Genomic DNA, 14,147 nt, shown 5'->3' with positions numbered 1-14,147 from the left:
TGCCATAAAGATGGCATTAAATGTTATAAGGCCAGTTTGTATAACTGCTATCTACTGTTGTCTGTTGCTGGCATTAGCTAGTTAGCTTGGTTAGCTGTGCAGGTAGTGCCCCAAAATGTACTACTTTACTTGAAGTCCAGGAAATTAATCATGACACCGTTATAAAAGCATTTGACAGTGTGATGGAACGTAATGACATCTTTATGACAAGTCCAAAATATATCACTTTACTTGAGGTCAAGGAAAATATTCATGACACTCTTTTAACGGTCTCATGTCAAAACCAACCACACAGGTTGTGTTGTCTTGGAATGACAAGTTGTCATGAAAATTAGACATTTTTATCTCAATTAATGTCAAGTTATTATAACAAAGACATTACTGACTTGATTAGTGTTATGACATGACATGTTATGACAAGGACATGACAAAGAGACATCAAACAATGTAAACTTTGCATTACAAAATGACATATGACATAATTGACTGAATGACACTTAATGACAACAACGAGACACATTCAGGTGTCATTACATTGTTATGATAGTGTAATGACAGTCTTATGCATGCCCATTTTGGTTACATTAATTAGGGGGCTGGTTGCATGGCTAATCAAGCTAACTAGCTAACACCAGTAATAAATAACACCAGACAGCTGTTAGTCTACTTTAACAACAAGCTACCTGTCCATCAGGTAACCCTGTAATATTAATCATCTTGGTCCTGTACTCTGACGTCAAGCTGGCGACATTTAATGACATCCAAATACAACCACTGTACTTGAAGTCCAGGAAATTATTCATGGCACTGTTACAAAAGCATTTTACAGTGTAATAAAACTACCACCCTTACTTGAGATTGAGGAAAATATTCATGAGACTCTTATGATGGTCCCTTACAATGTTAAATATAAAGCTAAGCAGTTTCTTTAAGCCGAGGTGGCATGACAGGTTTGACATTGACAGGTTATGTCATCCTGGTTAATGTCAAGTTGTCATAAAAATGCCAACTTGCTCTCAAACAATGCCAACCTTGCATTGAAAATGACATAACAGACTGAAGGACAACTGTCATAAACATGATTGTGGCAGTGTAATGACAGTCTTATGCACACCTCTTCAAATAAAGTGTTATTTTAAGTCTTCAGATCCAGTGTACTGCACTAGAGTTAAATCAAATAAGAAATCTGCATTGCACAGCATAACATATGCCATTTAATGGATGCTTTTATCCAAAGTGCCTTGAAGTGCCATGAGTGCATACCGTACACATTTTAGTGCGGGCGGCCCCAGAGGTAATCAACCCTTTAACCACAAATCAGAACACAAGAATGCACTTTTAGGAACAAAATGTTAAAAAGACCCGAGCTACATTTAGCTCAACAAAAGCAAAGGGAAACAAGTGTGACAGTAATAAAAAATCGTAATCCTCCAGTGAATTCAGGACAGAATGATTAACTTACACAGCCTGTATCTCTCTGAAGAGATTATTTTAATTCAGACTAAACTGCTTGTGCGTCTCAGGGGCCCCCGAAGGTGTGGTGGAGGCTGCAGAGAGGGCCCCACCCATCTGCCTGAACCTCTAAATAATCACAGGTACCGGTGAGAAGAAAGCCTCTGTAATAAATCCCCTGTGTTACATCTAAAAGCAGCTCACATCTTCTAAGTTTGGGCTGGTTAACTGCTCCTCGTGCTCCCGTTGCCTCTGGCCTCAGCTGTTAGCATCAAAAGAATTGTCAAGTCCTATCTCATAAGAGCTGAAGAGGTGCGTAAGATGCTTAGCCCGAGCTTTTATGAATTCGGACAATGTCTGGATTGTTATTGTAATGCTGCTCTCTCTTGCGGAAGTGGCAAGTGTGCATTTAGGGCTCAGTATATAATGAATTTGGACGGGACATCTGTACCCTTTGTTTCAGTTTGCCTCTTGACGGTCTCCTGCCTCCCCTCTGCTGTTTTTTTGCCAATGCGACATTTTGGACAGTGCTTAGTTTGGCAACATTGCACGCCTGCTGAGCGAGCTGTTTGGTTCAGAGCTGTGTATTACCCCTGAGATTTCAGACAATCATGCTCAAATCCACATTATTGGGCGCACATATCCACATCTAAACTGAAAATAAACTTTATGATTGGAAATGAGCCCGCAGGCTGTTATTTTATTAAACGAATGTTATCTCCATCGTTCACATAGTGGTTTACAGACCTCTCAGCATGCAGCCCGCCTCTCATAGATAACATAAAGGTCTCATGACTATGCTGTTTGTAAAGAAAGAGGCAGAAAGTCATTGAAGTCTTACAGAAGAATAGTGGGATAATTTGAATTCTTGCACTCATATAAAATTCAGATTTTTTTTCTTGCTTCAGACACAGTGTGTTTCTCCCTGTGAAATGCAAACACACACTTGTACTACTACAACTCGTCAAACTCAAGATTTAAAACAATGTGGAAGTACCCTAAGGTTGGATAACCACTCCATTATGTGATTACATTAATTATTGAACTATTATATGACTAAAATATGAATGCATTATAAGTAAGTTTAATAAGTAATGCAATGAGTAAGCACAATAAATATTTATTGAGCAATAGAGGCATTTATGTATCTAGTAAAAAGATACAAAGCAACATGATGCTGTTGTTTTACTGCTGTTGTCCCTGTTTGAATGATGTTTCTACCACATGACATGACAGTTAACTATTTGACTGTGTTGCACCTACAAGGACTCATTTTTAAACTTGTTTAAATCATTTAACTTTAAATTATGCTGCACCAAACTAGCTAAAAACTAAGAAAGATTAAATTTAAACCTCTCGTAAAACCTCAGTTTAATTTTTGCTCTAAACCTTGGCTATAGCTTGAAAATAATGTGGCTTTTTTTATTAACTTTTGAGCTAGCTAGCAAACAATGTAACATTTGACCTTTTTAGCAAACTAGCAAACCATATAATGTTTTGCTAACTTCTTAGTGAGCTAGCAGATAATGCAACATTTTGTTATGAATACAGAATCTCATAGGTCCCCACAGCACTCAAGTTTATTTATTTATTTTAGCTAACCAAGCATCTTCATTTTGATAAACTCTCTGCTTAATATAAAATGTGAGTTTACTGTTTTTAGATCTAGTTTCACTAAACTCTGAATAGAACTAATCTTAGATTAGTTAAATGAATTTTTGCTGGTGCACCTTTGTCTTTGTGTCTTGTAATAAAAGTATAATATAACATCCATATAATGTCTGTTGTGTCTGTCTGTTGTGTTTAGGTGGTGGGTGGAGAAAAAGCACAGCCCAGTGCTGGATCCCAGAGGGACTGTCAGTGTGGTAAGGACCCTTGAGACGAAGGAGGGTGCATGGAGGGTTCAAGGCCTGTAAAGCCGGGGTCGTCAGCCTGCCTCTGGTTGGGGCTGATCTCTGTGGCTGTAGCCTTCGTTTGCACAGAGGCCCGGACCACTCCGAGCCCTCTGCTCAGCCCCAGCAATGCGACCTGCACGGGGAACTCCAAGTGCCATGAAGGGATCATCCTCCCCATCTGGTATCCTGAGGATCCCTCTATGGGAGACAAGATCGCACGGGTCATTGTGTACTTTGTGGCGATGATCTACATGTTTCTCGGAGTGTCCATCATTGCCGACCGCTTCATGGCGGCCATTGAGGTCATCACCTCCCAGGAGAGGGAAATTGTCATCAAAAGGCCCAATGGAGAAACGACCACCACCACAATCCGGGTGTGGAATGAAACAGTCTCGAACCTCACCCTCATGGCCTTGGGCTCGTCTGCCCCTGAAATTATGCTCTCGGTAATTGAAGTTTGTGGACATGAGTTCAAATCTGGTGAGCTCGGGCCCTCCACGATTGTCGGCAGTGCAGCCTTCAATATGTTTGTCATCATTGGCCTCTGCGTGTCTGTCATTCCCCAAGGAGAGGTACGTAAGGTCAAACACCTCAGAGTTTTCTTCGTCACTGCAGGCTGGAGCATCTTCGCCTACATCTGGCTCTACATGATACTGGCTGTCTTTTCTCCCAACGTAGTCCAGGTGTGGGAGGGTCTACTCACACTGGCATTCTTCCCTATATGCGTTCTCCTTGCCTGGGTAGCAGACAGACGTCTGCTCTTCTACAAGTTCATGCACAAGAAGTATCGCACTGACAAGCACAGGGGTGTCATCATCGAGACGGAGACCGAACGCTCCAAGGGGATCGAAATGGACGGCAAGATGGTCAACTCTCACTTCATGGACGGAGGTGCGGCGAGCAATCTTATCGGTTTGATTGAGAGCAAAGAGGTGGACGAGTCCCGGCGCGACATGATTCGCATCTTGAAAGACCTGAAGCAGAAGCACCCAGAGAAAGAGTTGGATCAGCTGGTCGAGATGGCCAACTACTACGCCCTCTCACACCAGCAGAAGAGCCGTGCCTTCTACCGCATTCAAGCTACACGTATGATGACTGGCGCTGGAAATATCCTGAAGAAACATGTCGCAGAGCAGGCGAAGAAGAGTGCCAGCGTGCAGGAGGTGCACGTGGAGGAGCCGGAGGAGTACGTGTCTCGGATCGCGTTTGAGCCTGCTGTCTATCAGTGCCTGGAGAACTGCGGTGCCGCCATTCTGACCATCACTAGAAAGGGTGGTGACATCAACAAGACGATCTACGTGGATTATAAGACAGAGGATGGCTCTGCGAACGCTGGAGCCGACTACGAGTTCACAGAGGGTACGGTGGTGTTCAAACCAGGAGAGATGTTCAAAGAGATAAACATCGGCATCATCGACGACGACATCTTTGAAGAGGATGAGCACTTTTTTGTGCGGCTCAGTAACCTGCGTGTCCTGGAGACCGAGGACGAGGTGCTGTCCGCCAACAGTCTCCCGTACCCGAAGGCCATGCTGGGTTTCCCCACTGTGGCCACTGTGACCATTCTGGATGACGATCATTCAGGCATCTTCACCTTCGAGAGCAGCTCGGTGCATGTTAGCGAGAGCATTGGCATTATGGAAGTGAAAGTACTGAGGACTTCTGGAGCAAGGGGGACAGTCATTGTGCCTTATCGCACCATGGAGGGACTCGCCAAAGGAGGAGGGGAGGACTTTGAAGACACCTACGGAGAGCTGGAGTTTAAAAACGATGAGACCTGGTAAGACAGCGACTCTTTATTTTTCTCATGGGTGTGGGGCTTTTTGTGAATGTGTTGCTGGCGATTTATTGTTTGACTTTAAATCAACTCCAAATGAAGAGCATTTGGAGTCATAAATGAGTTGTTTTTTTGGTGTGCCTGTCCCATTCCTGAGAACTGGGACAAATCAGGTCCTACCAAGAAAACTTCTTGTTAGAACTTTGTTTTATATTGATGCCAAATTGACAAGATGGATGTCTCAACATATGATGCCCTTAATCTTGTCTTTGTAGAGTTATGTGTTTTTCCAGACACATAATTTGTTGTATTTTTGAAGAGAATTTGGTGTTATATTTTCCCCAAGAGTGCAGGAAGGTTTAGCTAACTCAAATTGGTTGTATATCAGCCATTTTTGAGAACTGGGACAAATCAACCAACACTCCTAATTTTTTTGATGAATTCATTAAATAACATTGCTATCAGATGTTGCACCAACAAGAATTAATTTTTGAACCCAATTAAATGGTTTGACTTTAAATTATGCACCAAACTTCTCTTAAAATCTAAAATCTTAAAATTAAGAAATACTATTTTTAAACCTCTTTAAATCACACTTTAGTTTGTACTCTAATCCTAGATTAAACAAGGTTACAAGGTTTAATAGTTGTGAGTTTGATCTTTTCAAATCAGAACCCCGTTTAAATACAGTTTTGTCCCTATTCTCAAGAATCAGGGTTTTGTATCCCTTTGATTTGTGTTTGTTGTTTTTGACTTTCAGTTTGATGCTGTTAAACTGTCAGGGATTGATAGCTAAATTATATATGATATGATATGATAGCTAGCTTCAAAGCTAGTCAGCAGTTTGCCAGGTGTGTCTCATTCAGCGTTTGCTTTTGATACGAAGATGTTGTCTTCTTTGCCTCTTGACATCTGTTAATTTGGAGCATACTTCGGGAACCTATTCATGTGCTGTTTGTGCTCATCAGTGAATTTTAAATGCTTTTGTCTTTACATGGTTAGACAGCGTACTCTCTCATCTGAGCCTGCACTCCATATCCCCTTGTTTTCCTGTCATCAAGAGATTTTTTGCTCTCATCAGAGCGCAATCCTGTGCGTGTCGCGTGCAATGGGGATTCAACTTTGGGATTCGTCACACAACTGTGGGAACAGGAAGTCCTTAAGTAACCCCTCCTTGCTGCTCTAATCCCTGCTGCTTTTGTTTTGTCGAACTCAGGGGTTTTGGGTTTTTTTTAAATATTGTTTCTGTGTCATGTCTTCTTCAGTTGAAATAAAGCAGTATGCAGAATAAGGAAAGAGAAAATTACAATAACAATTGTCAAAGGCCTGGCTCAGGCTCATGTAATAATCAGTACATGAGAGTCTTTTAGGTGAGTAGGCAGAGCGAGTCATGATAAGTGGACACGACTGGAGGTTTGACTCCTTCTGGGGGCAGACATGCTAAAAAAGCTTGCAGTTTGGTGGTAAGCATCTATGAGTAATGGTGATGTTTTATGTAAATTACGTATGTTATGTTGCCGTGTCAGCTGTGCCATCTGTGTACAATACTGCTCTACAAAACACATAGGCGTACAACTGAGTGGGCATATTTGGCTGAGTTGCAATAATAGCAACATACTGTTCTGTATAACAAATAGCAGCAGGGCCATGTACTGTATACATTACACTCAGGCTTGAGGAGTAATGAATGCATGTGACTGGATTACGCAATTAGGACACAGAGAAAGGTAACTGTAGAGAAATAAATAGCTAATCAGATTACAGCTACTTTTAGTAAACAGTAGTTTAGTAGTTACAATTTTAACATACATTTTTAAATAAGGAAGGATATACTACCTTTAAACCATAATTTATCTTACAGTCAGAATCACCATGCTTCATTGGGTGGAAATTTCAACATTATTTTGTCTTTAAATCAGAAAAGACTTTTGCCCTCAGCACAGAAAGTCTGTCATCATCCAAGAGTTTAGCATCTTTAAAGAAATATTTAAGTAAGACCAACCACTAATACTAGCTGAACAGACCAACCGGTAATGTTAGCTGCACAGAACAATTGATAACATTAGCTAGACAGAACAACCAGTAATGTTAGCTACACATACAACTTTCAGAAAACATTTTCAGAGTAATCCTCCCAGCACTGATGATCCTTTTGTCCCATGCGTGTCAGGCAGTGCTCTGGGATACTGGCGTCTGTACAGAACTGCTGCTCTTGAGAAATATTGATTTGTTTATTTCACAGCTTGCATCTCGCACATTGGTCTGCGGGCACTGAATCAAAGTGTCATGTGTCTGTGACATCCCCTTCCTCCCCCACCAATCAGGAGGAACCCGTGAGCACGAGCGTGCGGGGTCTGTGCTCCGGGGGGCGTGAGGGTTCCTGAGGGCCAAGGCAGCCCAGGAGACCGGCGGCGGGTGGGGGGTGGATGAGTGTCGGGGTGATCAGCATGCTCTTGGGGCCTCACTGAGCTCTCAGGGTTTTTTTGCTTGATTTATGTGAGAGACGCTTTATGCGGCGGGCCCGAAGGCTGCCGGGGGAGTCGAGTGGAGGGGAGAGATGTGGAGAAGGACTATCATTATGAGACTGCTGTGATGTTGTTGGCATTGTGAGCCAATGCTGCTCTATCGATCTGTTCATTGTGTTGCACATTGTGCTGCGAGTTAGATGTTCTTACAGTGCAGCCGCGCTCCTTTGTGAGAGTGCACAACTTGACACACTGTGAATTGATAAACGCTGGTAGAGATCTGATAGAAGAATCAGACTTAATGGGCAAATAATTATCACTTCAGAGCATTTCATATAACACCAGGGACCTGTGTTAAACATATTTAATCACACCTCTTATTCAGCCATCACACATTTAACTAGCTGAAAAACACTGACACTGAATCTATAACACAGAATTCATGCTCAAATAATTAGTGCTTTAAAAGAATAAAGTGACATTTTGTTTTTGTTTTTTTTTTGCTTTCCTGCCAAGAGTTATTTTTTTTTTGCAATATATGTTTGTTATGTTATGCCTTTCACAGCATGACTCTCAATTATTTTTGTACATAATCAGCTATAAAGACAGACAAGTGCAAAACAAATAACAACATTCAAAATCAAGCTAACTATAGACGAATCCGGTGACCGCTTGTGTCTTTGCTGAGTTTCTGCTGAGTATTTATAGTATATAGTTAAAAAAATATAGATCCAAGATGAAACTGACAGAAGAAAAGAAAAAAAAATGCAATTAGAGGACTCAAAAACAGCACACACACCCAAAAATGATCTGGGTGCTGGACAGGAGAACAAATACAAAAATACAAAAATAGTTCTGCACACCAGAAACTACTCCTTCAGGACAATTAATAGTATCGCCACATGTGACGTTTCGGTCACCAGCCCTTCATCAGACATGATGTCTGATGAAGGGCTGGTGCAGATCTATTTTTGGATTTTTGAAGAAGGTGCGATTACAAATCTGTCTGCTACTTCAGCACCATGGATAGCACCATCAACACACAGTCCAGTAAAGGCATCACACATGATCAGCTGTAAAAACCGCTCTGCTCCGGCTGTGCTGTTGTTTTTTAGGGGGGGGGACAGCGGAAGCATCGAAATTAGGGCTCCACGATACGGTAAAAAAGTCATACTGCGATTGTTTTGACCAAAGTCGTGACTGCAATTGTGATATGTAATACGATTAGTCAGAATGATCATTTTTCAGTCCCTCCAGGAAGTTGTGATGTTGCGATCACAACAGTTCACACCTGGAATTCTGGGTGATGTTGCAATTTAGCCCAAACTCTGCAACGTTTTTGGCAAACTTGACGTCAAGTTCGTCTCAGTGAACCCAGTCAATGTTTTGTTTTATGCATTTATGTTTTTTTTTTAAAATTTTGTCACAGGTACTGAGAATAACAAAGGTTTGTCATTGTTACTGACATTTATCAATGCTCATCTGTTCATCTACCAAGAACACTCAGAATAGAGTGTGGGTTTTGTTCTCCCCGGAACAAGTTGCCTTTGATTCCAATGACTTGTATATAGAACAAAGGAAGCGCTTTGCACATCTATTAGATGAGACACGAGTGTAGGAGAGAGGCAAGTAGACCAAAAAGTTGCAAAAGGACTCCCGCACGCTGTCTGACATGCAATGTAACATTTATTTGCGACCTGAAGAAGGTGCTAGGTCTTCTTCAGACCTCGAGAAGATCTAGTACCTTCGTCAGGTTGCAAATACTGTAAATGTTATACTGCAAGTTAGACAGTGTGCGGGAGTCCTTTCGCAAAGAATTATATGTAAAAAAATTTCAACTTTCTTTTGCAATTTTCACTCGCTCCTGGAATTTCAATGCAAATAAAGCCTCAAAAACATGGCAACATGCAATGCATTTTTTAAGAAAAGCTGCTATAAAATGAACATCCACCCCAAAACAGCCATGAAATCCTGGAGGGACTAATTTTTTGTATTACAAGATTTTGAGAACCAACTGCTGCTGTAAAACGCTGATTTGCCTTTTTTGTAAATGAAAAAAAAAAAAGCTAAGCTAACCAGATGCTAATGTAGCTTCATATTTAACAGACTTCACTTTTCCCAAAATACCAAATATTCCTTTAAACCATCTCAAACTATGGGGCAGCAGTCTGAGCTACATCCTCTGTTATGTATTGAAAATGTGAAGATTTATCATTAAATCAAAACCCTGCATGTAGATGAGTTGTCAGATTGAGAGACTTGAGGTTAAGGGCCGGGCCAAAGGTCATAATCTGACCTTTTTGATCCTTTTACCAAGAATCTAAATCACATTGTTGCTTTTAAATTAGCTGTAAATATAAACGCTGACATTTCCAGTGACATTTCAAAGAAGAAGCTGCGTGGTTATGAAGAATAAATAATATGATAACCAAATAATAACCGTGAAAAGCATCATCTGTGGAATAAATGTCAGGGAAATGGACGTGTTGAAACATGTGCAGTCATATTGCAAAATGTTATAGTCTGCACTGACACGAAATAAACAAGTTTCACAGCAGAGGGACAGCACGAGACATATTGTGGATATTAAACTAAACTTGCACCGTCAGTGTTGATTAATGTACTCGCTATAGAGTAATGATAAATGTTGTATGATTTCTGAAAACATACAGGACATTTTTCAGCCGAGCAGTTAAAACAATGAACATTGTTCATATGCATGAACACGCCGGAGCATTAATATGAAAATCTTTCTTTTCTCCCTTCAGAGACTTCTGGATCTTTTGTAGAAATGGCAGACTGCTGTTACAGAACTCCCAACAAATCTCCAGAAATTTCCATAATTACACTCGGATAGTGATGAATTAGATTCCATGTGCATCCATAAAAAAGACAAAGAGGAGCAGTGGAAGTGACAGCTTCATCCAGAAGCATACTAGAAGATTCATGAGAACATTTCCATACACAAAACAAAGGGGATGAATGTGTGGAATATTCACTAAAGGCATAATTACAATGATGTTTCTCCCGCTGCCTTCAAAGCTCTCCTCGGGGTCGTTTTCACGCTCGCGACAAGAAAAAAATACAGAATTTATTTGCCTCCATGGCCGTCACATCCATATTCCAACTCTGCGTGTTTGGAAACTGACAATGGAAATGTTATGTTTATTTCCGTTCTGCGTATATGTTGAAATAACAGCAGGATTCCCCTCCTTGGCACGCGGTTAAAACAGTTTTCCTTCCCGCTGCTCGTTCGGTGTTAATTGCGACGACTAAATGAGGGTAGAGTGCGCTCCCCGTGTAAAGGGCAAGGGCTTTTTTGATGTCCTTTAGGACAATTAGACCTCATAATGCTCCAGCTCTCATGCTCTTCCTTTCTCTCGCCCCCTGTTTTACGAGGCATTGACTCTCAATCTCTTTTGACACACTTTGGGTCCATTGTTATCAACCAGAGTGGAAATTTATTACAGTCCTAATCTGGAGCTCTGGAATACATCACTCCAATTCTTAGCCAGACAATAGTTCTCAGCACGAAGCAGGAAGTTTAATAGTTTCTGTCTTGGTGGCGGTGCTGCTGCTCCCAGCCGACGGATATGAACCTCATCAAGGCGCCACGAGCTTCTGGTACAATTTCTGGTGGTCAGAGCTGGAAAATGACTCCCGAGTTAAAGAGTGTGCCCTCACAGGACAGACTAACAGGGACACAGTTTGACGTGGCACAGAGCAGCAGCTCCAGCCTTTTTCACTTAAAATTATGACCCATCATCTCTGCTTATATCCTCAGTGTATGAATGCAAGCAGGGCTTGTTGATTGTTGATTAAGTGTTTGACTAATCAGTTAATAATTTCAACAACAAAATATCAGAAGACTAAAAATAAACGGCGATAATAATTTCCTATAGCCCAAGATGACATCTTTAAATAGCTTGTTTTGCAAGACCAATTATCCAGAACCCAAAGATATTTAATTCACAGTGTTTAATGTTTGTATTTATTATGGTTCTTTATGAAGAATTTTATGATTGTTTATTTTTTTCCTACAAATTCTTACATTTGAAAAGCTGGAAACAAGGAAAGGAAACAAGGAAAGTGTACCACAGTACCTCATTACAACACTGTTTTCTCAGTTTTCCTTTGTGACAGCGATTTGGGGTCTGGTTTTGCAATTTGAATATTGCACTTGGCCATATTGAGATTTTATTGCAATTGCAATTAATTGTGCAGCCGTAAACAAGAGAAAACAATAATACTGTTTTCTCCAGTTGCTAAATAGCACTTAATTTTTTTTAAATGCTTGTGACCATTCTGAATTATCTTGAGACCTTTTCGTTGCATCCTGACCCACACCTTTGGAACCACTCGTATGCTGGTTTGTTTGTGAGAAAATGAAACGGTTGAAGGTTGCAGCTTCTGTTTCCTTTGACCCAGTGAAGATAACACAGCTGTTAGGTGGAGAAGCTCCGTCCCCTGGGGAGACGGATGTTTAACTAGGCGCTGATGGATTCATAAACAAATGAGTGGTGTGCAGCGGACGGACCAGAATCGGCTCAAGTAATTTCCACTGCGGTCACGCCTGTGTGAGCATGTAAACCTGCCATATATTTATATAAATAGCATCACATAGAGGGGGTGCATTCTGCTCACGGTGAGATGCATGGATTTGCCCTTTCCCCTGCTCTCTACCCCACCTCCCATCTCCTCCTCCTGCTCCTGCAGCGGCGCCCTCACCCAACCCTTTTCCTTAATATCTCTTGAATGTGTGGCTGTCACCCCTCTGGGCGTCATGACTGACAGAACACATGTCCACGCTGATCCTCGTCCTGCTGACCACACAGCTTTTCCCCCTGCCAGCACTTTTCCAGACACCCTGGAATAGACCCATGAGGTTTACCTTACCACCCTGCAGCCAGCCCAGCCTCACACACACACACACACACACACACACACACACACACACACACACACACACACACACACACACGGCCAGGATCATCTCCAGCTCAGCTAATCACATTCACTGCTGTACTTCTGTTGTTTTATTCATGCCAGCCTCATACTTTCTGTTCTCTCAATAATTGGAATGTGTCTTTGTATTTTCACAGAGCCTCGGGGTGCATCCACACTTTGTTTTTCTTTGGTAAATGTGCTGAAGTTTGTTTTGTAGTATTTTTGTATTTGCTTCATTACAGTTCACGTCCACACAGAAGTGAAGCAGGGCTTGTAAACAAATGTCACTCCGACTCACATGTGGCTGTTTGTGGACAGTTGAGGTTTTGTGATCCTGTCACGTGTGAGATTTTGTGAGAAAATAGATTGATGATTGACTCGATGACCTGCAGGCATCTTGGTTTAAACCAGGCAAAAATAAACTGGTTTACAGCCTAGAGGTTTCTGTAGAGAACTAGCATCTCAGATCAAAACAAATTTTCAACAGTTTGGGTGAAAAAGTGTCGTCTGAACTCACACTGCCCACAAGACTCTGATCAAACTGACAAACTAGGCTCTGATCAAATATGGATCAAGATTCTGTTACTGCATTGCCTATTTCTCACTTAATTTTTTTCAGAAACACATTTTATCGACTCTTTAATTATAAAACGCAAAAGATCGTGATCAGACGGCTGCCATTCTGGCTCTGCCGTCGACAAGTAAGGCTGCGCTTAATGATCATCGGTTAATTTGTTGATTATTTTCTTGAGTAATGATTATTAATCGATTAGTGGTTTGGTCTTTAAAATGTCAGAAAATGGTGAAAAATGTTGACCGAGTTTTCAAAAGCCCAAGCTGACATCCTCAAATGTCTTCTTACGACGAAAACCCAAAGATATTCAGTTTACTATCATAAGAGGAAGAGACGTGGAGATCAGAGAATTTGGACTTTTTTTTAAATTAAAAAATAACTCAAGACGATTAATCAATTATCAACATAACTGGCAATTAATTGGATAACCGGTTAATAATTAATCGTAGCTGCTCTATCTACAAGAGAAATCCTAACCAATGATCTCACAAGAGTGATCAATTTAACCCAAACTATGATTTTTCTCTAACCATAACCAGCTGTTTCCTGTCTCCAAAACTTACCCAGTGTTGTCACATTATAAAACATAATTAATTGTACAACGTGCACAATAAACAAACAACACGTACAAATATTTAGTTAACAAATCTTCCCCTCATGATGCAGCCCTTTCCACCTATTTCTCACCTAAAGTGTTTTCAGAAACATATTTTAGTGCACTGTTTAGCTGTAATATGAGAAAGTTGCTCAGCAGGAGGGACTTGCTTGCATAAACACGCACAAGCTTAACATGCTAAGCTAAACCGAGACCGTGACATCGTCCTCTGCTCAGGAAGGCATTACTCAGCTGTATTTTTACATTGCAAATATATTTGCTGACATCTTTACATTACATTTAAACATTGTTTAAGCAGCATTTAAACTATTTTCTGTAGTGAAAATATAAATATTGTCATTTAAATCCTGCTAAAAAAAAACATGCAATTTTAGATTCTACTAAACTTTTTCAGTTTAAAAATTCAGCCGAGTCATTCAGA

General features: G+C 40.9%; 1 protein-coding gene across 4 annotated transcripts in view; it reads left to right on the top strand.

Moving 5' to 3' along the window:
* Window positions 1-14,147, top strand: part of slc8a3 (solute carrier family 8 member 3) — a 181,106-nt gene that overhangs the window by 11,988 nt on the left and 154,971 nt on the right. For all 4 annotated transcript variants that reach the window (XM_084742801.1, XM_084742800.1, XM_084742798.1 and 1 more), the window contains exon 2: window positions 3,260-5,127. In XM_084742801.1, the coding sequence (XP_084598927.1) occupies window positions 3,347-5,127 (1,781 nt within the window). In that variant the 5' untranslated portion in view covers window positions 3,260-3,346. The remainder of the gene's footprint in view (window positions 1-3,259; window positions 5,128-14,147) is intronic.

The sequence above is a fragment of the Lutjanus erythropterus genome, chromosome 18 (assembly GCF_056507025.1).
Source record: "Lutjanus erythropterus isolate fLutEry1 chromosome 18, fLutEry1.hap2, whole genome shotgun sequence".
NCBI classification, from domain to species: domain Eukaryota; kingdom Metazoa; phylum Chordata; class Actinopteri; order Lutjaniformes; family Lutjanidae; genus Lutjanus; species Lutjanus erythropterus.
This window is presented reverse-complemented; position numbering and strand designations above follow the sequence as displayed.